The sequence below is a fragment of the Centruroides vittatus genome, unplaced genomic scaffold (genome assembly GCF_030686945.1).
Source record: "Centruroides vittatus isolate TY-2023 unplaced genomic scaffold, ASM3068694v2 contig_900, whole genome shotgun sequence".
Classification (NCBI taxonomy): domain Eukaryota; kingdom Metazoa; phylum Arthropoda; class Arachnida; order Scorpiones; family Buthidae; genus Centruroides; species Centruroides vittatus.
Genome location: NW_027122591.1, coordinates 2605885 through 2631220, shown reverse-complemented (window position 1 = coordinate 2631220; position 25336 = coordinate 2605885). Strand labels below are relative to the sequence as shown.

The window sequence follows — 25336 nt, the reverse complement described above, 5'->3', positions numbered from 1 at the left end:
AAATATAATTTTCTTATATTTAAATAAATCTGCTTAATTAATAACTAATTTCCTCATTAATTTGAAAGATTTGATAAAGTATTTTTAATATATTCCCCTCATTATATTCTGTCACATGATCGATGCGAGAACAACACTCCATCGTGGCAGTGTAGAAAGGTATAAATTTGCATTCATTATACTTTTCTAGATAAGATATCACCGAGATACTAAAGAACATTTCTTTTGTTTATTTTTATAATTAAAAAAAAAAAAAAAAGAAATATCGAAATATAAGGAAAAGTTTAAAATTTATCAGTAACTTGAGTACAGTTTGAAATTTTGAAGAAAATATAGCTTTTATGCAATGAAGAATAAAAAACATCTGATATTTCTATTAAAAAAAAATATTTCTTAAGAAAACTTTTTCTTCGTCATATATGAATCAATACTTTATTTTTTAAGTAGTTAAATTATAATTTAAAAAAAATATAAAGGTTGAATATGTACAGGAAACGAAGTATGACATGTACAGGAATTCTCTCATCACTTCACGCAAATAAATGATATTTAAATATTTGTTTAGTCAAGGAGAATTTATTATTTAGAATTCAGCCTAAAGCCGTATCTTCTCCAGATGGCAAGTTTTAAATTTTATTGTTATTAACTGTCTAATTTTAAAGTCAGAATACACCAATATTGAATTAATTATTTAAAATTTCCTGTAGTTTTGCATATATAACACATTAATCAATTCATTTTTAAATGTATTTTATCCCTTTAAATTAAATTCAAATTAACAGTTAAAAAGATTTTCAAATTGTTTCGGAGAGGTATTTTATGTGAATGAATGGAACCTGTTTCTTTTACTGTGGTTTCAATAAGGATACGTCATTTGATATTGTTTCTACATGTATAAATTCTTAATTAAATTTTATCTCTTGTAAAATACTTTGCATTTTTAATATATTTACTGCAATCTATTCTGTTCCAATATATATTTCTGGCGGTTAATGTTACCCTAGGTATACAAAATGGCGGCTCGTCTCTGATCCCAGCAATCAGAAGACAGGGAACTGGGGACGCACGTTCTAACCTAACCTAACCTATTCTAATAAATTACTTGCATAATAATTATGGTAATTTATTAGAATAGGTTAGGTTAGGTTAGAACGTGCATCCCCAGTTCCCTGTCTTCTGATTGCTGGGATCAGAGACGAGCCGCCATTTTGTATACCTAGGGTAACATTAACCTTTCTGGCTATATTTGGGTCTTTTTTCGTTTCCATTAATACAGTAAAATGCATTTTGTAGCGGAATGAAATTCACAAATAAAAAAAATTTAGAAATTAAACAATATTTAACGACTAAATTATATAATATAGAAAATAAGAGAATCAACAAAAATGTTTACTTTTATACATTCATATTTTCTTCTTACTATTAATTATACAAAAATAGAATCCGCATTATAAAATATAATAAACTAAAAGCATAAAATGTCATGGTTTCAAATGTATTTACAAATATTGTTTGCTTTTATTAACAGCATAAAATTCCGATTATTAATTAATAATTTATTTCATCTGGCGAGACGACATTATGAAAATTGTTCTTTTAAGATTAGATTTCTCTTTTGTCAATATTGTCTTTTCATTAAACAAATATAAACTGCATTTACCCGTATTTAATAAACAACTATCGTAAGTTAAATACTTTCAATTGTCTAAACTCGGTCGGCAACCTACGAATATACGTGAGCTACTTTTCAAAATGATTATTCACTAACTTACCAAGGACCTACTAAGTAAAAATCGGATTTACAAATCAGCAATGTCGATTATACTTCGACCAGTGGATGGTTCGTGACGAGTAATGCCGAGGTGCTTTTGCTGGAGGGTGCGTTGCGCGCAACCATAATAGAATCGGTTTTATAGGCGCTACTACTGATAAAAACATTAATTTTAATCAAAACCACCCACGCCCTCCTGCGACGGTACCCCCTTATTAAACCTTGGAGATGCCCACCGGTGGCCGAGTGGATAAAACCACTGAACGCTAGTAGTTGGTTGTGGGTTTTGTGTCTGGCTGACGGGCTGGCCACGTGCAGTTTTCCGAGTTTTCTTCACGTTAGTAACACCTAAATAGGGTCCAGTTTCTTATAGAAAGTCTTCCCGGGAGGCACATCCTCGGCAGATCGCTCAGTTGTCGCGTTGCCGTAAACGAATAAAACCAAATCAAATCGTAGAGCTGTCACCGATTTCAAACATTATGCAAATGTGATGTGGTAATTTCCGAAGGCCTCAACAGGGAATATAAACTCTGGCTTCAATTCTGTATCTAGGAGTTTCGGCTGCGAGTTTAGTTTTAGCAAAATGGAATTTTTCATGTAGAAACATATATAGTAGAGGAGAAGGTGGTATTATGGAACCCATAGGTATTATGGGAACCCCTCCATTTCAGTGTGATAAATAGATGCGAACTCTAGCAAATTGTGGCTGAACTGCACTAGGCAGACGTCCATAGCCATTCCATATTACCACCCGGCTTCCCAAAAACTACTTTTTGACTTTTTTACAGAAGCCTTCAAAAACCATACTTATAGTTATGCTAACGAAAAATCCAATTAGTAACATTTAGTTTAATAGTTACTAGTATTTTTCGCACAAAAAAAATGTGGGCGTAGTTATGATATCTTGTTTACAATCCACTATAATGTAAATGAGAGTTCCATAATACCACCTTCTCGTATATTTTATTTTTAAGTGGTTGTTTATACTGTACTAACAAGGACTGGAGTGGTTGTTCTGTACTATAAACGAAACGTAACGAGTAAGCGTGGACCAATGATTAAACAATTATTTCTTGTAAACTATTGCTCGTTGGTACTAGTTATGTTACCGCGCATTTGCGGCCAAATAAACGACTCCAAATGTTTATTTGTCATTCTGTTCCCGTTTGCATTTTTAAATGATGTTGCCGGGAAAGTTAAGCAACTCGTTGCTGGATTACGGATCTGGAGCTACGATCTCAGCAACTCGTTGCTGAGATCGTAGCTGACAGATGCTCAGAAGTAATGGAGAATTCTTTCTTGACTAAGCGTACGTAGAAGCAGTACTCCATATTCCTGGTTTATTTCTTCAATAAGCGTTTTGAACTGTTTCTTTGAAAAGCATGGGCTTCTATCTAAGTTAACAATTTTCACTATAACCTTCACGACATTGTTGATACTTAAAAATTTACCAGGAGCAGCTTGTTAATGAATATAATATAATTTTAGAGAGAAAATACGTGATTTTTGAGGTAGAGTGCAATAAATCCTTACTGAATCCTTGTGAAAGCAGGAATTCCATCAGTTGTGCTGTCAACTAGTTTTGGACTTGGTGGATGTTTATGTAAATAAGATATTTCTTTTACAGAAAAGAATATATCTCTACTTCATGTACGCCTTGTAAATGAATAATTTTAAGAGCTCTCATTAAGAAATCATTAAAAACTATTCTCACCGCAGAGATCTAAGTGTGATGTGTCACGTATATCCGACGATTCATCAAACTGCATTGAGAAATTATATCTAACAGTGTTTCAAATCGTCTAATAGCCGTTCGTGCCGAAATTTGTGACAAACATTATCTCAGATTTATTTTTTAAATTATAAACTTTTTGCAGCTTTTATAAAACTTTATTTAATATACTACTCATCCTTAAAAGTCTTTTCTTTGTTTTGCAGTAACCTGAGATATTTTATATAAAAAACAAGAGTAGAAGCCTATTGTTTTTGTTTTTGTCAGTGTTCTTTGTAAACATAGATTTTTGGCTAATTAGTTGATTTTTAATGATTGTTTTCCCTTTCTTATGTTACTATTCGGAAGAAACTCAGCATTTACTTTCGAATAAATTGCATTAAAATGTCTTTCCATATTACTTTTCTTTGCAACAGCGATGCTGGCATGCAAAACAAACATACATCCTTTCTTCAGTAAAGTAATCATGTTTTCACTAAGAATGAAAGTAATGTTTTTATAGTCCAACCAATCACAAAATCTAGACTAAAACTAACACAAAATTTATAAACCTTGTCGTAGGTTGCCGCATAAACGACTACCGGTAATTAATTAAAGCGTCAAATTTAAAATGAATGTGGATCGAGTAACACAAGCTGCGCTCCTGTTACGAAATAAACACAAATCTTGCAAATATGACTCGTGGCCGAGCCACCGAAAATCAAAACATTATCAGTCGGTCGATCGTGATCGACAGTTGTCGACAGTTGGTTTAAATAAAAGAAATATTGATATGTATTTTTAATGTAACCTCATCCAACATTTTCACCATTATAGAAATATAGAATCTTAATTGTCAAGTAAATAGTTTTATTCTAGTTTTTATCTTGCCCCTGTATATCATACTTTTCCTGTTAACAACAGAATCATGCCAGCGATCTAATTCCTTTCTCGAGACTTTCATCTATTTAACTCCGTTCTAAGGAAGGACAGACAATAGAAGACGGATTCCAATGGGAATATATAGGTCTGCAATTTATAATTGCAGCCCAATAACTAATTAATTATTAATTGTATCAATTCTTGAAATTTTTAAACGTTTATTTGTAGCTTACAATAGATTCTTGTGATAAAGTACAGTAATTTTATTTTATTTTTTAAAAAATGGTATTATTCCACCTATTTAAATTTTTATTAATACGTAAAATATTGATATAGGATAAATTCAGCTTTCGTTAATAAATACATATGTAACCAGCTTCCAGAATGACTTTCTTTCTTTAACAATGTAACACTTCTATTTTAATTTACCGAAAGACAATTCCGATTGACACTTATAAATATTTGTTAGTTTCTTAATCCACTATCCTTTACTATTACATTAGAAATGCATAGATAAATAGAATAAATTACACACTTACGATTGGATTAGACTAGAGAAACTTGTTTTTATACCAAGTTCTGTAGGTTTAATCTGCTTATAAATTTAACCGGCTGCTATTTAATATAATACTAATCTGTTTAATTACACAATCCAAGAGTTTGTTTTCTACATTACTTTATCCAAGAGTTCGTTTTCTACATAATGAACTGTTAAAAATTATATAAGTACTGTACACGTTTACGGAAAATTAACTTAAAAAAATAAAAGTGCTTTACTTAATATATCATACGCGTGTATAAAAACTGTCTCCTGAAAGATGGATCATAGAATTTATAGAGGTTGAATTTGAGGTTATTTTGTGTAAGCAAGATAAAATTTAAACATTTTTCAGTCAGAGTAGAATTTATGATATTGCCAACACCTAAGTTACAATTTTTTCTACCCTAAACTATCAAAAATAACGTATAGTTACGCTACGATAAACAACAAAAGAGTAAATTAAATCTAACGTCATTTTCACGTGTTTGCTCAAGATAATCATTGTTTACAGATAATTTTCATTTAATTAATTAATTTTTAATATCTAAAATGTTAAAACGCTAGATTATATACAACACAAAACCAATCATGCAAGAATATATATATATATATTTTCAGAAATTTGAGCTACAAAAGTTAATGACTTAGTTGGGATTAAGCGCTTCATTTATTCATATAATCGAATTTTAGGCTTTAGGTTTCTCTTTGCTTAATCTTTTTTTCTCCCTTCTTCTTCTTCTTCATGCTCTTCTACAATTACAAAAGGGATACATTCGGACAGAAATATAATGCAATGAACGTATGCAGTTTTTTTAATGGTTTATTATTCTCTATATTAAAGAAATTGATATACATTTGATATAAATAACATAAAATGTAAGAATTTTGTTGAACTCTTGGATTTTAATAAACATATTAATATTGTAAAAGAGTGTAATTATCCTTCTAAGCCGAATAATACAGTAATAATCATAATGTCCTTCGCCGTAAAGTCCTAAGCTGTTGCTTGTTTAGCTTGTGTATATAAAATTTGTAACTTTTCCAAATATTCTATATTTAGGAAAGATTTTTATCCTCATTTATTAGGGGAATAAGTGAGAAATTTTAAGGAAAAACTATTTTAAATTTTATAAATGATAACGTTAAATAATAAGTAATGATAAGCAAAGTAAAGTAATGATAACGTTAATAAATACTGTAGGATTGTTAAGCTACTTCAAATGCGTTTATCGAAAATAAAATTAGAAATGTGATAACGTACTTAAATTAACTAAAAAATTTTTATTTATTCTAAAATTTAGCAGTTTAGCATCATTATTAAATAAGTAATTAATATTTAAAATATTGTTAATTTACGAGAGAGTATTTATTAAATTATTATTAAATTCTGATTTCTGTGATAACAAGAAGATAATTTTTATTTAAAAATAAATGATTTATTTGGATAATAAACTTACTCATTGAAGTAATTTCTATCATTTAAAAATTATAGAAATTAATTCAATGAGTAGTTTATTAAATATTAATAAATTGCACTTAAATTTGATAATAGTATAATTTATATAAATAATTTCAAAGTATTTGAATAATTCCAAGTATTTAACATAATTCACAGTATTGAAACTAATTTTCATTTTGAAATTTTGAATGTTTAAAACTTGTAGCTTACAATAGACTCCCCTATAACACGGTAGATAAATTCCATGTTATATGAATCCGTGTTGTACGAGTCACTTAAATACATGAGCCAATCACAGCCCGGCACACGGGCTGTGATTGGCATACAGTTATTTTGACATAACCATCAAATCTTTATTTAAAGTATAGTCTATAAGACGGAATCTACGAGAAGCGAACAGAAAACTGCGTTAACCAGAGTTAAGTATTTATTAAATACTTAACTCTGTCTTTGATGAAATGCTGATAAACAGTAGATAAATCTGCCCGACCGTGTTTAAAGTAAGCAAAAGAAATCATCGTCGAGTATGTATTTTACAAAATAATTCTTTCAAATAACAATTTTGCGTGCTTATTTTAAATATTATTAACTTTTAATTACTCAAAACAAGATAGTAACGTTTCGTTTCAATTTATATATGGCGTATTACAATAAACATATATATTTTAATAATAATTTGACTTAAAAATTATTACCGTCCGTCCGTCCGCCCGTCTGTCTTTCCTTAATCTCGAGAAGGAAATTAGGTAGTTAAAAGTCGAAATAGATATAGAAAGCATAAGGGAAGAAAGCTCCGATTAACTATATATTAACTTCCAACACAAACCGAACGTTATGTTATTTTAATTCAAAAATTTTTCTCCTGAAAGTAGTTAATAGATGGCCATCACGATTATTGCTAACAGGAAAAGTATAATGTACAGGGTCAAGACACTATTAATTTGAGATGAAACAGCATATACAGTAGAGCATCGATTATCCGACCCCCGATTAACCGACTTATCGGTTAACCGACCGCGTTCTAGTCGGCAAATTCAAATGTCCGCTAGTGATGTGGCGCTACAATATTTGGCTATGTCTTGGCTACTTTAATATTATTTTTGTTAAATTTTTGCATGTTTTAGCTGGCAGCACTGGCTCGACCGTGAAAGGGAGGCTAGTATTTAAACCAGGCCTAATACACTATACTAATAACGTATTTTTTCATACTTTTCGGTTATCCGACCAACCCCAGTCCCCAATTGAGTCGGATAATCGATGCTCTACTGTATTTTAAATTAACTAAATAAGTAAAAAATATGTCGAAAAATTGCAGCCCGGCATCATATTGTGACAACGTCAAAATAAGTAATTGCTCGTTTTCTTTACAAGAATATTTCCTAAATTTTCCAGTAAATATTTTTTCACAGAATAACACAAAATTTGTATTTGATAACAACACATTACTATCATATAAAATATTTTAATGTATTTAAATCTTTTTTTCACGTTCCCGATTTAGTCTCTTCAACAGAATCGTACATGAGAACCTGTCTGGTAAATTGAATGATATGCTTGGTAGAAAGTTTTCAGAACTTTATTATCTCCATACATCTTTTCTAATCTCACTTTTTACATCCTTTTGGAGTGTACTATAGATTACCACCTATGGAATTTCAGGACTTTGATTATATATTTGAACTCAGGGGACCGAGACGAGTTCAACGGTACCCTATTTTTGGACCGGAGACGAAAAATAAAAAAGTTATCATACTTTTTAAATTACCATACTTTTTTAATGCTCTCGTGCAGACGGCACCGTAGTTGCTAGTATTGCCATCTTACGGTAAAGTCTGCAAACCATGACGTCGGACTACGGTCATCTCCCGGAGGGTTAAACACGCGATACGAGAGCGGAGAGAGCGACGCGACTTCCGATCATCGCGCGATCGCCATTTCGGTTAATGTCACTTATGGCAGCGAACATGGCGGCCGTTCCCACTGTTCGTGCTCCCGACTGACCTCTCGAGGGGAGCCGCCGGCAGGCCCCCGTGTGCTAAACGTCACTAGTTATTGATTCACGGTAGTTCTTGAACAAAGTAAAAAAAGGGGGGAAACGTCTACTAAAGGCAATTTTAACGGCAAGCGACGCGACTCCCTATCATCGCGCGATCGCCGGAAAAAAGTATGATAACTCTTTTATTTTTCGTCACCGGTCCAAAAGTAGGGTATCGTTGAACTCGTCTCGGTCCCCTGAGTTCAGATATATACCGAAACACACGAAATTCCATAGATGGTAATCTATAGTATCCCCTAATTTTGTGATTTGATTCAATAATATTTTGTTATTAACCAATAAATAATTTGATTTATTACTGTTTGTTGTTTATAACAAGTGAAGAGAATTTTCCTTAAATGGCTTTAACGTTGTGAAATAGAGTGTACAGTACATTACATCCATTATTATTTCTTACAGACGAGAAAAAATTTTTTTACACAGTCTTGAATGAATAGCGTAGTCTTAAGAGACTTAACATTATGATTTGCATTTAGATCAGTCTAGATAAAAGTTTATTCAAGAAAAAACAAAGCTTTAATTTGGATTTTTTCTTACAGCTGTAGCAGTTGATTGTCGAACATCTTTCGTAACCTTCCTCCATAACAATTAAATTTATTGTTTTCACACTAAAAGTTTGGAAATATTTAAATAAAATATGAGTAGAAAATTATTACAGAAAATCCGATCTGATTGAAAGGATTTCCAAAATTTTTGAAGCCGCGACCCCCCCTCCTACTGCTTTGTCTTTTCTTTCCTATTTATATCCCTTTCTTTTCTATGATTTAGTTGTTTGTTTTAAATTAAGAACCCAGATGTTATAAGCTAGTTTCCGAAAAACAAGCACATGTTTTACACTAATTTATTGTTGTAAATACAAAATAGATGTATGTTAATAACATACATTTATTTTCGTTTTTGTTTTATTGTGAAATCTTTCCCGGGGGGTTTCACAGTAAAACAAAAACGGGATGTCGCGACTCATACTTTGGGAACAGCGGATCTAAAGCTCAGTTCACGCACAGGGCGATTCACTGGCGAGAAGTGTAAAGCGAAGTGAATCAGGGGTGACTTTTCGCTTTTGAGAATCGCGTTGGCATTTCAACATGTTGAACATTTTCTGTAGAGAACAACATTCGCATCAATAAAAAGCACGGATTTCTTAACTTAAGAGAGTTTCAAAATGGCAGCGAAGAACTTTTTACGTTCAAGCTACGATGTCGAAGCATTTTTAATAGAGATGAACCAAGCTTTATTTACGCTTGACAGGAAAGGAATACAGCTTAATATTGATATAAGGATCATTTAAAGGAAAACTTATAAAAATCGATGGCCAAACTCTGTCATATTATTATTTCAAGTAAGATTTTATACCTTTTTAAATTTATTATGTATGAACTGCTATTCGTAACTCGATATAATTCTTAAAGTTTATCAATAAAATCATTACAGAATGTATTATATCATACTTTTTCCTAAACAAAGATCAGAGATGTCTTGTATATATATGAATATATTTTAATTCAGGTATATATATCTCGCACATATACAATAACTAATATTAATTTTATTATTAGTGTATTTAAATAAATGCAAGAAGCTAACATTAACGTCAATTCGCTCAACGAGAAGAACAGAAAATATACCACAAATCGAACTTCCGCCTATTGCGCTATTTGCTGCAGCGGCATAAATTAGAACTAATGCTCGCTCGGGTCTAGACCAAGGCTGCCCAAATCCAGGCCCGCGGGCCACTTTGTGGCTTGCCAACGCATTTGTATTTGCCCGCCCACAGTAGCGGTCGGCTGTCACCATGCGCGATTCGTGCTACCAATAATACCAACCGCCACGTGATTGGTCGATTGGTCGAACGCGGAATGAACTATGACTTGATTCACCTCCAAACCGCTGTTAATACCTAACCTACGCGTTTATCACACTTGTTCTATTAGCTTTGAGTCGACTTTTGTGTATTAAAATTAAATTGTTGGGCGCTTCTTCACATTGTTGTTTGAATAGTTACGTATACATAAATTTATCTTTAAATAGGTAAGTGTTGAGTAATAATATTTATGCTACGATCGCATGCTACGAGTACTGAACACCTCAACATACTTAAGCTAAATCTGCAAGAAAAGGACTGTTCAATGCCAATGATGTTTAATTTGGTTCAAGGATTCAAAGCAAAACTGTACGTTTTTTGGCGAATTTGGCCAGAAACAATATTGAACATTTTTCCACGCTCGTAGATATGAGAGGAAAACTGGAAAACACATCGCTTGACATCTCAAAATACCAAACACAAATTCAATTGTTGTCGCAGGCTTTTGAAAACCAGATTTCAGGATTTTGAATCAGACCAAAAAAGTATTTTGCTTTTGATGACCCCATTCTCAATCACTTTTAATGAAATAATGGAATATCCAGGCAATACCCAGTTGGAAATTACAGAAATTCAAAACCACACTTCCTTGAAACAGATATTTACTGATAAATAGTATAAGTATTTTATTAGTATAAATGGAAGATTGTTCTCAAACGTTCACGTAGTCATTAAAATTGTATTATAGCAAATGTATAATATTTCATAATATACGTAAGCCTTTAATTTTTCCGACAAAGTGTGTTTTGAATGCTTCATACGTTATAAGTGTCACATGACCAAATAAATTGAAGAACATTGTTATGCAGTAATCCTTTGTTCCCAGCTTTTTAAATTTTGTTTTACACTTCTGTAATTGCAACAACTTTAATTATGAAAGTAGGGATGAGTTTTATAAAAGAAACAAATTGAAAATGCTATTAACGGAAAAGATATCTGCGGATGCATGTGGCATGCGAGTGCGAGAACACACGGGAAAATTACGCAACTCATTGTAGGAATTTCTTTCGGCTTTTCTGGGTTGAAATCGTCGAAACTGGCAAAAATCTAGGAAGGTCAAAGTTGATACGATTCCAATACTTTACCGCGTTATATACACAAGAAGCCGACAAAGTAAGTTGGAAGATTGGTTCAAGTTGCCTACAAACCAATAAAAATGAAAAGTTGAACCAATTAATACAACGGTTCCTAATGTTTTTCGTATATTGTCCCCTTTTAAAAAAGTATTTTTTCTGTCGATCCATTTAATGTTATGTTCTATAGACTAATATTATACAATATTTATATATTGTATAATATTAGCCTATAAGTTTTATATTATACAATATTATATTATATACATTATAACCTCCTATATAATTATTAAAAAACATTTATTTAAGAGCAAGAAAAATGTGTAAAATTTTAAATATTTGCAAATTCTTAGCTATTCCCGCACACTTTCATCGACCCCAGAAGGGTCAATACCGACCCCGTCAAGAAAGCCGGAGTTAATATAATAGAATGTATTCAACAAATTATTTCAGTTTTAGAATTAATAAATCACAGGAGGGACAATCGTAAATTACTTATCAGCAGTTTATAATAAATTTAAATTCGATTTTGCACTCGAATTTTTTAACGAAACACCAATACACTTTGGGTTTTCAACATCAAACGGCATAAGAAAGCTGCGCAGCTGCGGCGGAATGGACAAAAATGGAACAAGCAGCTCTTCGCCTGCCGTTCGTCATTACCAGACGAACGACAACCCAGAACTCACCACGTGGAGGTGGCTGCTTCAGAGTTCCACCAAGAGTTGGAAAGAATCCAGCTCCACAAGTGACCAACATCGCTTGTCGAGTCGAGTTCTTTCTAACTCGCACCATGAAAAATATTTATAATTACCTCTGAATACTCCAAATTCAGCTATTCGAAACTCACCGTATCATTACTATCTAAACTAAGGGATGCAATATTACAACAACTAGTAATAAAGAAAGACGGAAATCTATAAGTAGGGGAGAGCGGGGCTACAAGTTCCGTTTTTTAATCAACCTTATATTTTGTTAAGGAAACATAATTCTAGCATAAGTATTAAGAGATTAAAATTTAGTAATATATCTAACTTTGCTATAAATACAGTTTTTGGGGTTGATTTTTTGTAAGTTTTTTTTATAATTAATAATACAATACCTAAAGTCGGAAAGTAACAACTTACCCCGGTTCGGGGCTAGTTGTTAACAGGGTGGGGCAATTTGTTACAAGATCTATGGAAGGTGTAATATGTAAAAAAGCAATAATTTATTTAACTAAGTATGTATTTAAAGACTAATCAATAATATCTTATCAATAATTAGTTGTTTTTCTTAAATTTATTATAAAGAAAACATTTTTATGTTTCAACATTTATAACTTTTACTTAAAGAAAAGGGGAGAAAGGAACATCCTTTCCAAGTTCTTGTATAACACCAGAAGTTGCAGGCAAATTTACAACTCCCGATGACCCTGGCTGATCCAAGATTTGTCTTTCGTCAGTAAAGCTTACATTTAACAAATACTCTGCTAACTTGTTTTCCTGTTCTTCAATAAAGACCAATTTTACTTTTTTGTAGCCAATCGCAGCGTTTTCTACTCCAGATTTCAACTTCTTTACAAATCTATATAACGTCATATGACAAATATCTAATTCTCTGGCAACAGTTTTTATTTTTATTTTTTTACCATCTTTAATAACTGCATCTGCAGCTCTTTGCATCAACTCCTGAGATACAGAACCTCGTGTTGTTTTTCGAATATAAGTCCTCATACTGCAAAAGGAAAAAAAACATTATTTTTACTGCATTACCGGTACAGATGAACTGGGGCAAGTTGTTTCAAGGTCACAACATGCCCCGAAAGAAGGGAACATCTAGCCCCGATAGCACATGGGTTCAAAACAGCAGCTACTAGATTAGGTTACGAGACATATACAGTTTTAGCGTAGTATATCAAGATACTCGATATATTTTTGAATAAAAATACCAAACAACCAATCGCTAACTATTTAAATTCGCCAGATATACCAAAAATATCAAACACGAAAATATTTACTTATGTGGATCAGCGACGTACAGGCTCTCTTTCCAATGTACCGGACGTCACTGGCCTGATTAAGATAGCTGCCGTCGGTGCGCAGAAACGTTCGATTTCATGACATATTTACTAATTATATATATATTTTTTCCTTGTGGAGCTATTTCAATCGGAACAACTTACCCGGGAACTTTTAGCCCCGCCCTCCCCTACACTTGGTCGTAATAAAGTGCACGTTAGGGCCACAAAATTCAGTTTAATCTCATACCGAACTTCATTAACCAAAATCAAAACAAACAAAACAAAAAAAAAAAACAAATACTTCCCCTGCGCGGAATTTAATAAAGCGGGAGACAGAAAGCCCTCTCCATCTCCGATAGGCCTTTTCACTCGAGCGTGCCTTAAAAAAACGAAACACAGAGCGTCCTCTAAGCCTCACCGTCTTTTGTCTTCATCCCAGTGGGCTTAAAGATGCGGGACAGACACAGGGAGCCTTCTTCACCTCTCGTCGGCGTCTCCTGTCTTCGTCCGAGCGGGCCTAAAAGATGCGGGACATAGGGAGCCGTCTCCGTCTATCCTGTTCTCGTCCGAGCAAGCCATAAAGATGTGGGACAAAGCGAGCCCTCTCCGCCTCGGTGAAATTTCCTGTCTTTGTCCGAGCGGGCCTTAAAGATGCGGAATACGCGGAGCCTTCTTCACTTCTTGTCGGCGTCTCTTGTCTTCGTCCGAGCGGGCCTTAAAGATGCAGGACACAAAGAGTTAGTTTAAGTAAAAAGTAACTCGAGTTAAAAGGCTGACGGGAGATTCCATCTCTTTACTCCAGCGGGCCTACGAGAAAGGCGACACAGAGAGCCCTTTCTGCCTCCCATACATTACTGAAATTTATCTAATCGCAATTTTTTCGCGAAATCCGAAAGAACTTATGAACAAATTTTCGCTTAACAATAACCACCTACAATAGAAACCCCCAACAATACATTCTAACAATTCGTTGCGTATTGTTAGAATATATTGTTTAGAACGCGTGACGTATTGCTATCCCGTCATATTTTTACGTCACGTGTTACGTAAAAACATCAATCGGTTTGAAATATTTCAGAAAAGATCTTTTTATTAAAATAATATTCATTAGAAACAGGATTACTTAACTTAAAATAATGCTGTTTTTTTCTAATACTGTAAATAAAGTTACAGAAATGCCGAATCGTTCACTTATTCTAAAGTAATGTTTTCTATATTTTTGAAAATCCAAAGAGGAATTTGTAACGATTGTCGTCCTTTGCATCCCAGATAATGTTACTAGAATGTCTTAATTCACAAATTTTCGAGAAAGGTGCTTAAGCATCAAAGTGGGTGAACAAAATTTCTGAAATTTTGCAGGTTGGTTTGATTATCGGGTAATCGATGATATTAAATTTTGGCGGTTGAAAGTCGAGGGGTGGAAAGATAATCGGGGTCGTGTGAATCTCCGGTAGGGTGAGACTTAGTGACGATTTTACTCGTTATTAGCATTTACAATTTTTTTTTATAAAACTCGTCTGTATCCCAAAAATTAAGCTTTCTGCCATTTTATATTATTTAAAAATATAACGAATATTTTAATAAATTATGATAATAGATGGTGCCACCAAACTTTTTAATGTAGCCGAGAAATTAACCAACTGGTTGATGGTTTATTTTTAAATGAAGAAAGTTAATGAAATTAAAAGTATTAAAGAGGTTTCGTGCAATTTTAAATCGTGTTGTATAAACAGCATAAGTATTTTATTAGTATAAATGGAAGATTGTTCTCAAACGTTCACGTAGTCATTAAAATTGTATTATAGCAAATGTATATTATTTCATAATATACGTTGAACCAAATAGGTTGAAAAACACTGCTATGCATGCAGTGATCCTTTGTTCCTAGCTTTAAAGATGCGGAACACAGGGGCCCTTCTCCGTCTTTCATCAGTCTCTCTTGTTCTTGTCCCAGCGGTCCTTGCATTGATTCAAATATAATGAACATTTGAAAACTATATCAGACAATTATTTTAGTTTATTGTATAATAAGTATTCTAAATAGATTTTTAGGATCCTTCCTTTAGAAAAACTTTTCGCAACCAATTTATGTCCATTGTCTATAATCATAAAAGAAAACATATTTCTCTAAAAATTTTAATTGACAATCTTGGTGATATTTGCTTATAATTTTAGAAATATTCAAAATATTGACAATTAATAGAATTCTTTTGGTGCAGAATTATCAGTTTGTATATAATGGTAATTATTATAATTATTTTTTTAACGGTAAGATTAGAAAATATTCAAATTTCTAAATGATTTCCAATTGCTTGTTTAAATAATATACCGCATGGAAAATATATAAGCATAATTTGATAATCTCAAAATTAATTTATGTAATATTTGTATAACTGATATATGCTTTAAGAAATATTTAGTAAAAATGTTCTTAGTTAAGCATTTTAATTATAAAATTATAATTCCTGTACAACAAACTAACTAAAAATGAACAATATTTAAAAACAATTTTAAATGATCATTTGTCGGTTATGATTTATTTATTATGTTATATACAAAAATCTATGGTCGTAATGGAGGTAAGCCGAGTTTAGCGCGAAGTGCATTTGCTTCGGCAATCTCGTCGTCTCTACTTTCTCCTCTTCCTCGATCTCTTCGTTCTCTATCGCCTCGATCCTTTTCTTTTTCCCTTCGACTGTGTTTACTTGATTTTTTCTTATGTCCTAGATTATTGTTAATTTTAATATAGAATTATAGATTATATATTAGAATTATATATATTTTACATGTTTTTCAATTATTACCTGGTGATCTTGATCGATGTCTTCTGTCTTTATCACGGGTTTTCTCGCGATCTTTTCCTCTCTCTCTGTCCCTTTCTCTGGAACGACTTCGACGTCGGTGTCTTTCTCTGGATCTTGATCTTCTTCGCGGAGAATGTCCTCGTTTGTGAGGAGACCTACTTCGACTACGTCTGTGACGAAGCGGAGAAAGATTTCTCTTATTCTTATCGTCGTCTCTTTTCAAATGAAGTGGAAGACGTCTATCCGGCGTTAAGCTTCTTCTCAGGTCCTATGTGAATAATTCATTGATTATAACAACAATATTTAATTTTATAGTAGTATTTTTCATCTTTTTACCTTATCGTCATCGTCATCTGATTCAACATCATCAAGATCATCATCCAGAGCACTAATTCTAGGTTCTAAATCATTACACTCTTCCAAAACTTGTCTTTTCTGTATAAAAAATTAATATAGGGTGAAATGAAACTATCAAAATGACTTAAAACTCATCAACTTACCTGTATTCTTGGTAGAATAATATCACAAACTCTTTCTTCATGTAATAGTTCATCAATAAATTCATCCATATGAACTATTTCAAATGCTATAATATATATTAGCAGTTATATTAATATATTTTTTTAAAACTGATGAAGTTTTTAAAGAAAAAACAATTAATTTTACCTACCTCCTAATCTATTCTGTCTCCGAAGTTTTCTGTAGTCATTATACAATGGTTCTAAATACTTGTAGCAATCAAGAGAAGTTCCAACTAATCTCATATAGATTGCACCTAATGCTCGAACATATCTAATTTAAAATATGGTTTTCTAAAATCAGATATCATATAATACCTTTACTAAAAATCATTTAAATTTTCATTTATATAAGATAATTATGACTGCAAAATCAGTTGCAAAAAATGAAAGATTCAATAAGCAAATATCAAACATTATTAAACTTCATAATAACTTTAATAATTCTAAAACAAAAGAATTCTCATATTTTGCATTAGAAACATAATTCTTATTTATTAAAGACTATTATTTTTATGTTGCGAATGTCATGGTCAGTTGATACTGGTGCCAAGTGCAATGCCAGACTGAAGTCAAGGCATAGCTACCCAAACCTGTGTAACAAAACTCTGTGTTATTGGTATGTGTGTCAACATCTAGAGCCTTCCTAACAATGTGACATGTTCAATATTGCAGCTTTCTCTAGTGCCATGTTTTATTAAGGTTTAATGTTTCTAGACTTTTGTTTAGTGTATGTGGTATAACACCAGTAGAAGAGAGGACAACAGGTATAGTAAACACATTAGCCATCTTCTACATCTGTCGTATTTCTTGAGCAAGTGAAATATACTTGATTTTTTCAGAGTTATTTTTTATGTTACAAGTGTCTAAATGGAAATGTCTATTATATAAGCAATCTTACTGCATTTGTCAATGAAAGATGTGAGATCTATTGTGAGGAATGGTTTTATCTGTGATTATGCTATATTATAGTATATTTTGTGTCTTCTTTTCTAATACTGCCTTTGGAGTATATTTGTAGTATGGAACCTGGATGTTTAATAACCTGTGCTTCTGTACAAACTTTTGAAGTATTATATTTTCTACTTGATTATGCCTATATAAATAGTCTGTGCTAAGAGCTTGCAACCAGAAGTTATAATGTATTGTTTCTGGCAGAATGTGGCATTTTCTGCATGAGTCATTTGTGAGTGAGGTATCCTTCAGGATGTGTTTACTGTAGTTTTTACTGTTTATGACCTGGTCTTGAATGACAACCATAAAACCCACACTCTCTCCAAATGGGTAATCCCTAGACAGCCAGTAGTTTGATGCAGTTTTGTCAACATATTCCTGAGCTAGGTATTAGACATGCCTGCCATGAAGTGCCTTTTGGGCCCATGAATGCTTAGTGGTGTCTATGTGTTTTATGTGTTTAGCTATGTCAAGGTGCTCAGAGGTAAGTTTAAAGGTGTGTGGTTACTGTCTGCCAGAGTTATAGCTTATGTAATCTCGATGTTTGTTTTTTGTAAAAGAAAACTCCTACAGTATCTGACTTTATAGTGTAGGTTAACTATATTAGTACAACGGCCACCTTCACAAGGAAGAGTTAGCCTTTCTATGCATAATTTTGGGTGATATTGTTTATGCTTAGTAAGTGTTGTTCTTGTTTTCCTTTGAAGTTGCTTGAGATCTGTGCATGTCAAATGTATACCTCCAAAAGAATAAGTAAGTACAGGAACAACATAGGTATTAATAACATGTTTTGTATTTAGGTGTGTTTTTAGTACTGCATGTAATGTTCTGGTACTTGAGTGTTAAGCTTTGTTTTATTTGTGCATGTTGTAAGTTTGGCCTGTTGAAATCCTAATTATCATCATCATCATTATTATTATGATTATTAAAAAATGCATATATAACTTACTTAAAATCCTCTTGACGAATAAATTCTACAATAATATCCTTTTCGGGTTGAATTTGTAACATTTTTAGAATTAAACACAGAAAAGGGGTTGGTTTAATATTGCCTCCAAAAACACCACCAAGGAATTTTAATTCCATCGCTTTATCCACCAGCAGTTCGGCTATAAAATAAATGACTTCAATTAATATACTTAAAATATTTACTTTTAATTAATGTTAATTAAAACAGAGAAAGCATAAACATTGTCAAATACACTGAAAGGAAAAAAATAAATCAAGTCATGATTCCAATTCAGTTTCTTCCTAAAGAAATTCCAAGATAAAAAAACTTTCTGAAACAAAATAATAAATAAATAAGATTTAGTAGATCCAAGGATAAGCATATATTTCAATAGAAAGAGATACTGTTTGTCTTATTTCCTGTTTTTTATAGCATAGAAATGGCTATTTACTGTCAGCAATAGTGTAGCTTGATTGACTTATATTTCTACTAGTAATGTCGAGGAAAGGCGAATGGACAGCAAGAGTCAACACACACAAATATTTGGTAAAGCGACTTGAAAAAAATCAAATATATTATTGTTAAAAGAATTTTATATTAAATATACTGTAAGTAATAACAAATGTCAACTATATATTGCCTGTTATTTTACAAAAAAAAAATGTATTACTAAAATATTCATTTTGTGCATTAAACCAGTTTTTATTCTTAACTAGCAGACCCGGCCACGCGTTGCTGTGGCTCAAAATGTATCTATTATAAATGTATAACGCCTCCCCCGTGGGGGGAATTTCAAAAAATCCCTTCTTAGTGTACATTCTCTTGACGTACCCTATTAAAACGCAATCAAACAAGCATCTAAAATAGTATAATAAAAGTCGAGTTCTTCACAGTAAGCCTTAATCCTGTCCCTCTCCCCCGCAGGGAAATATCGAAAAATCCATTTTTAGTGTATATTCTGTTGACGTAACCTATTAAAACGCAATTAAAAACGCAAAAAACCTCATGCAAAATAGTATAAATAGAAGCCGAGTTCTTCACGGTAAGCCTTAATCCCGTCCATCTCCCCCCAGTAGGGGGAATTTAGACGTGTATATTATATACAAACACTTGCGTATTCGAATGCAACGTTGTGTCAAAATTCAAAAGGAATCGGTAGGAACAAACAAATGTTATATTTTATTTATATAGATAGATAGAAAATGATCTGCTTTAGTCCATTCTAACAGAAAAGCATAATGCCTCACAGAAAAGCCAACTTAGGTTGTCAGAAGTTAGCGCCATCTGTTGGACATGAAAGCCTTAATCCATATATAAATATATTTTTGAAAAGGGGGAAATAGTGGTCTTCACATATGCCACAAACCTTTGCGGGAGTGTATTAAACAACTTCCCAAAGTTTCATGGCAATCGGATAAATAGTGTGGTAATGCATGAAGGACAGACACACAGACACACACACAGACAGACATACATTCGTTTTTATATATATAGATTATGTTGGAAAAGCTATTCTGAAATTACATAATAATAATAATATATTATTATTAATATTAATGTATGTTAATATTTGTTACTTTTTATAATACATTTAATGAAAATTAAATTAATAGAATATTAAACTTTCAATAAATCAAATTAATTAGATAAATAAGTAAATAAATATATTTATCTATTTAATTTTGTCAAACTCTTGTAAAGATTCAAGATACACAGAACCAATAAGATTTAAAGTTTGGATTAATTGATTCAAATTAAATTTATAAATCTTTGTTCATAAATTTTGAATAAATATATCACATTTTTATTTAATTTCTATAATATTTCTTATATTCATAACTAAATTGCTAATGCTACAGTTGATAAGTGCACTACAAATATAAATTATATCACTGAAGCAAATTTAATTTACTATATATAATATATAATTGTGATTACATACAGATTAAGCATATAAATATAAAGTTATATTAAACATGAAAATTTCTTTTCCTGTAGGATTTGATCTAATTATTAACAACAATATTTCTTAAGTCAGACATGATTATATCTACTAGAATAAATTCAGTTAGGAACAAAAATACCCTTTATGAAATTAGTTCTTCTATAATATTCCCTGCCCACATTGACACACTTCTGCCACTGCTCCTTGATCTTCTGCAACCCAATTGTGTATTAGTCTGTAGCTTGAGCCTCAAACCAATGCTCTAATTCTTTAATAATATCAACGTAAAACCAATGCTCTAATTCTTTAATAATATTATCTTTAATACTGATGTAAAAATGCCTGCCCTGCAATGGCTTCTTCTTTTGGAGAAAGTTGCCGCTAAGTGTGAAATCAGGCAGATAGGGAAATTTGGTAAATTTCAAAGTCCAATTTGTGTCTTACCATAATTATGGCACGAGCAGAACAGACTGATGCTTTATCGTGCAAAACTTTCTTGAGTAATGCATGCCCTGTTTTCTTCAATTACTTCTAATTGAAAACTCAATCACATTTCATCTAAACCATCTACTTTTATGTTTAAAAAAGATGAAATCATGCTAAAAATACTTTTTTCCCTTCATTTCTTTTAATGATAAATTAACTCTGTTTTACTAATCATATTAAACAAATATAAATTAATTAAATATTGTAATTTGGCTTAAAAATAGACAATGGTGCAGCCATCTTGTATAAATAACTGAAAAATCTTTTAATTAATTAAAAACTAATACAACTAGTATAGTGTCAAATAATCTAATGGCTTGATTGGAGCTAGGAACAAGAGCAGTTATTTTTCTACGAAATATGTTGGATAGGAGCACTTATTCACTAAGGGCCAAAGCGGTCAGGCAGACTTGTATGTTTTCACCTCAAAAAAATAATCATGCTACATTTGTACTGACTTTTCAACATAATGGCTTAAGTCTATGTTAAAGTAATATGTAGGGGCTTTATATTTGAATCTCTTTGGTATATAATAAATATATTACTGGCAGTTTTCTTACATGGTGCAGCCATTTTTAAGTAGTTAAAACAACAATAATAATTTTGAAAAAATAACATTAGACTGTTGTTAGGTTGTCATCTCATTTTATTTAAGTTTTTTTACATTTATTATTTTATAAAATATCTTTATGTGCAAATATATTATTTATAGCTTATAAAAATGCAATGAAATATTCTCTAAAAGTCTAATTTTGTATACAGGAGCTTCCCTAGCTTACGAACATCCAATTTACAAACAATTTGACCATATGTCTAAAATTTAAATTACATGTAGATTGTAAAGGTCTCTTACCACTCACAGGGTGCCATTGAAATCAGTCTTTAATCAGTAATAAGTAATAAATTCTTTAAATAAGTAAGACAAAACCTTTCACACTACGTTTCTAGCAGTTTTAATCCATAACCAACGTTACTGTACCTGAAGAAGGCCATTCAAAATGGCCAGAAACATTTGTTCTTATGGATTAAAACTGCTAGAAACGTAGTGTGAAAGGTTTTGTCTTACTTATTTTAAGTAGTTCTAGCTTTTTGTGCATGGAAAAATAAATTCTTTAATAAATAATTTATGTAGATTTAATTCTATCACGTAACATTGTTATTCAATAAAGTAACTCTCTCTAATAAAAAAAAATATTAACATCCAATAGTTTGTATTCCAAAAGTATACAGATAGTAATTACAATTTTTGTCCAGTAAACAAAGAATTTTTTCAAAGACATACATGTACTTGTTTGTATATGCCTACTGAAATTAACAGATTGCCAAATATTTAGACAGATCTGCAACTGCAGTTGACAATTTTGTGTTCAAAAGTGATAAATGTAGCAATGCAAATCAATTGCCTGATTATTTATCAAGCTTTAACAAGGCTATTTTAATTTTTAATTTAAGTTAAAAATTAAATATATCATTAGACAGCAGCCAAACTGCCTACCTGTAGACAAACTACTTCATCTAACCATTCAATTAGCCTTGTGTATGTTATTATATGTATAGGTTAATATAGATAAAATATAGCACCAAAAGTCAACAGGACGGTCATTAAAGTTATCAGCAAGATAGAAATTTCGTTAATAATTGTACATTTCTAACAGTAGCCTACAAGTTTATCGTGTCCATACATTACATTAAGCATGTTAACTTTTTCACAAATTTTAGACTTCCAAACAATTACAGTGTAAGAAGAGAAAGATTCAGCCCACCTATATCTATTAAACAAACTATCGAATTGAATTAGGCCAAAGAAATGTCCTGGATGAGGAGATGGATGGCAACATATATAAATATACAGAAACAATTTTTTAGTCTACTTTACTACAAAACTTTTTTGATAAAAATGATTGAAACAAAAGGTTTTGATATTCATTTACTACACACATCAAAACAACTTGAATAATTCAATAACAGTTGCATTACACTGTTATTGTTTGATTCACAAACTTATTATGAATACTGAACTGGATTTTTAATACAAAGTACATGTAGACCATCAACCAGTGTATATACAGGCACTAACAAAGTTCCAATCTAAATACCAGTAATTCATTTGAAATCAAAAGAATCTAGAGTAAATTTAAAAACCAACTTTCATGAGACTTAAATTCAACTTTCATGAGAGATTTGGGTTTAAAATCCAAATTTTAAACCCAAATCTCTCATGAAAGTATATTCCTATTATGTATGAAATTCATTGTGATTATCTGTTTAAATTCAGCAGAATCCAACAATTTGAATTTGTAAAAAGTGGTTTTTTTTTCAGAACTTACTGCACAAAATATAAAGTTTTCTTTTATTATAAAAAGCAATCTTGTGATGAAATTCTAGTATAATGTTCAAAAGAGAATTCTAATGTAGCATGGTTGAAAACAATACAATTTGGAGAATTCCTTTTAAGAAGTAGCATCTTTACTTTGTTTGTTTACAGCAATCCAACAGTGGGCAACCTGCCAATGGGAATGCCTCCCGGAAGAACTTTTACAGGAAACTAGCCCCATAGAAGTAAAGAAAATCTGGAAAACTCTACCAGGCTAGCTGGGAGGACAGGCACAAACCTCAACCAACCACCAGCGTTCGTAGGTTTTATCCACTCGGCCAGCCACCAGCGAGCAAGAACTAGCATCAAAATGCTCCCCAAGAGCACACCATACATTTTTATTTAAGACTGCATAAAGTATTCATAGACAGACTGTTTGAGAATTACACGTTACTTGCAAAACCATTGTTTTATATATATATTTTTATATAAATAATCTGTATAAAGTATGCAAAAGAAACTATTGATGTTCTTCAAAACAAGATAAGATTAATTCAAAGAACATTCCAAATTTTAATCGTGAATACTTTCTAATAGATTCTAATCCATAACTAAAAAAGCCTAATCTATTTAAAAGTAAATTTATTTTGTGCACAAAAAAGGAATTACAAATGTAATTCTCATTACAAAGGGTGTATAAATATTGATGCCTAAAAAATGCAAGCTACAGAAATTAAAAAGGTTTGAAGTTTTATAATCAAACTATACTTATAGATGTATATAGTTTACATAAATAACAAGTGACAAGTTAGGTTAGGTTAGAATGCGCGTCCCCACTGTTTCCTTTCTTCTATTTGCTGGAATCAGAGACGAGCCGCCATTTTGGAACCATAGGTAACGTTAAACGTAAATTTTAATAATTAAACACAGGTATATAAGAAACATTGGTAATTGTGCATATTAAGGACACATTGACATTATAGACTTACCTGTGAGAGCAAAGCATTCTTCCTTCCAATACCTGGAATCATAGATCCTAGATCTAATGATCTTCTCTATCAGATATTGAGGATTCGTTCCTCTTATGGAGTGAGCATCTTTCACTGTTCTGTTTGCCATTTTTATAAATATATTTTAATAATATAATTCAAACTAAGCACATTACCAATTGGCGCTGGAGGTAGAAAATGGCAAGTGTTGCCAACTCTGTGTTTGTTATTCTCAAACACAGTATAGTATTTGTGATAATAATTAAATCATTTTAAAAAATTATTTACATTTATTTCACATATGTTACTACCTCATCGAAAAGAATTATATCTTAAAACTTTGAGTTTGGTTTCTTTATTTTCGCTCTTTCGCCCTGTGGGCACTAAGAAGGCCTTATTTTGTAAGTCCATTATAGATTCGGCCAGGTCCACAATGGGTCGGCCGGGTGGTGAAGGACTGAGCCCAACATAGGATGGACAACCCCCGAAAAATTCCTGGATACTTTTCGACCCGTCCGGATTTGATTTTGGGTCCCCCAGAGTTGTAGGCTGCCACCTTGACCGCTCGGCCATCCGGTCGAAGTCCGGATGATGAGGGATGGAACGCGACATCCCCAAACACCGTTATCTGGATTCGATCCTGGGTCTCTCAAAGCGAAGGCTGCCGTCTCAACCATTCGGCCATTTGGTCGTAACCCTGTGGCCACTAAGAGCGCGTTTCGAAATTCTAATCGGTAACATCGCGGTGGTGGTGACTGACGTCATCGGTCGTAGCCGGCTATTCCGGGCGATTAGCGCATTTTTAAACAAGCTGGTTATTTTGTGGTGTTCGACATGGCGGACATATTGTATCGTCACATTCGTCACATGATACAATATGTCCGCCATCTTGTAATTCAATAGAACCACTGTAACGGCTTTGTCACCGTGGTTACTTCGATAAGTACCGCAGAACAACCAGTGACGTCATAACCGTGATTTTTAATTAAACTCACATTCTTTCTTTCATACAATGGTTAAT

General features: G+C 32.1%; 1 protein-coding gene across 2 annotated transcripts; it reads right to left on the bottom strand.

Moving 5' to 3' along the window:
• Nucleotides 1-15864: 15864 nt before the first annotated feature.
• LOC136984025 (pre-mRNA-splicing factor 38A-like) lies at nt 15865-24483 on the bottom strand. Of its 2 annotated transcripts, none has more exons than XM_067280939.1 (7): nt 24316-24483; nt 18582-18741; nt 16831-16952; nt 16661-16746; nt 16497-16595; nt 16143-16428; nt 15865-16060 (listed from the first exon to the last, which is right to left on the bottom strand). In XM_067280939.1, exons 1-6 carry the CDS (start codon nt 24443-24445, stop codon nt 16150-16152), a joined length of 876 nt encoding a protein of 291 aa, XP_067137040.1. In that variant the 5' UTR covers nt 24446-24483; the 3' UTR covers nt 15865-16060; nt 16143-16149. The 2 variants fall into 2 exon arrangements, with proteins under 2 accessions (XP_067137040.1, XP_067137039.1); XM_067280938.1 differs by having other exon boundaries at nt 15865-16079; nt 16161-16428; nt 24316-24480.
• Nucleotides 24484-25336: the final 853 nt, after the last annotated feature.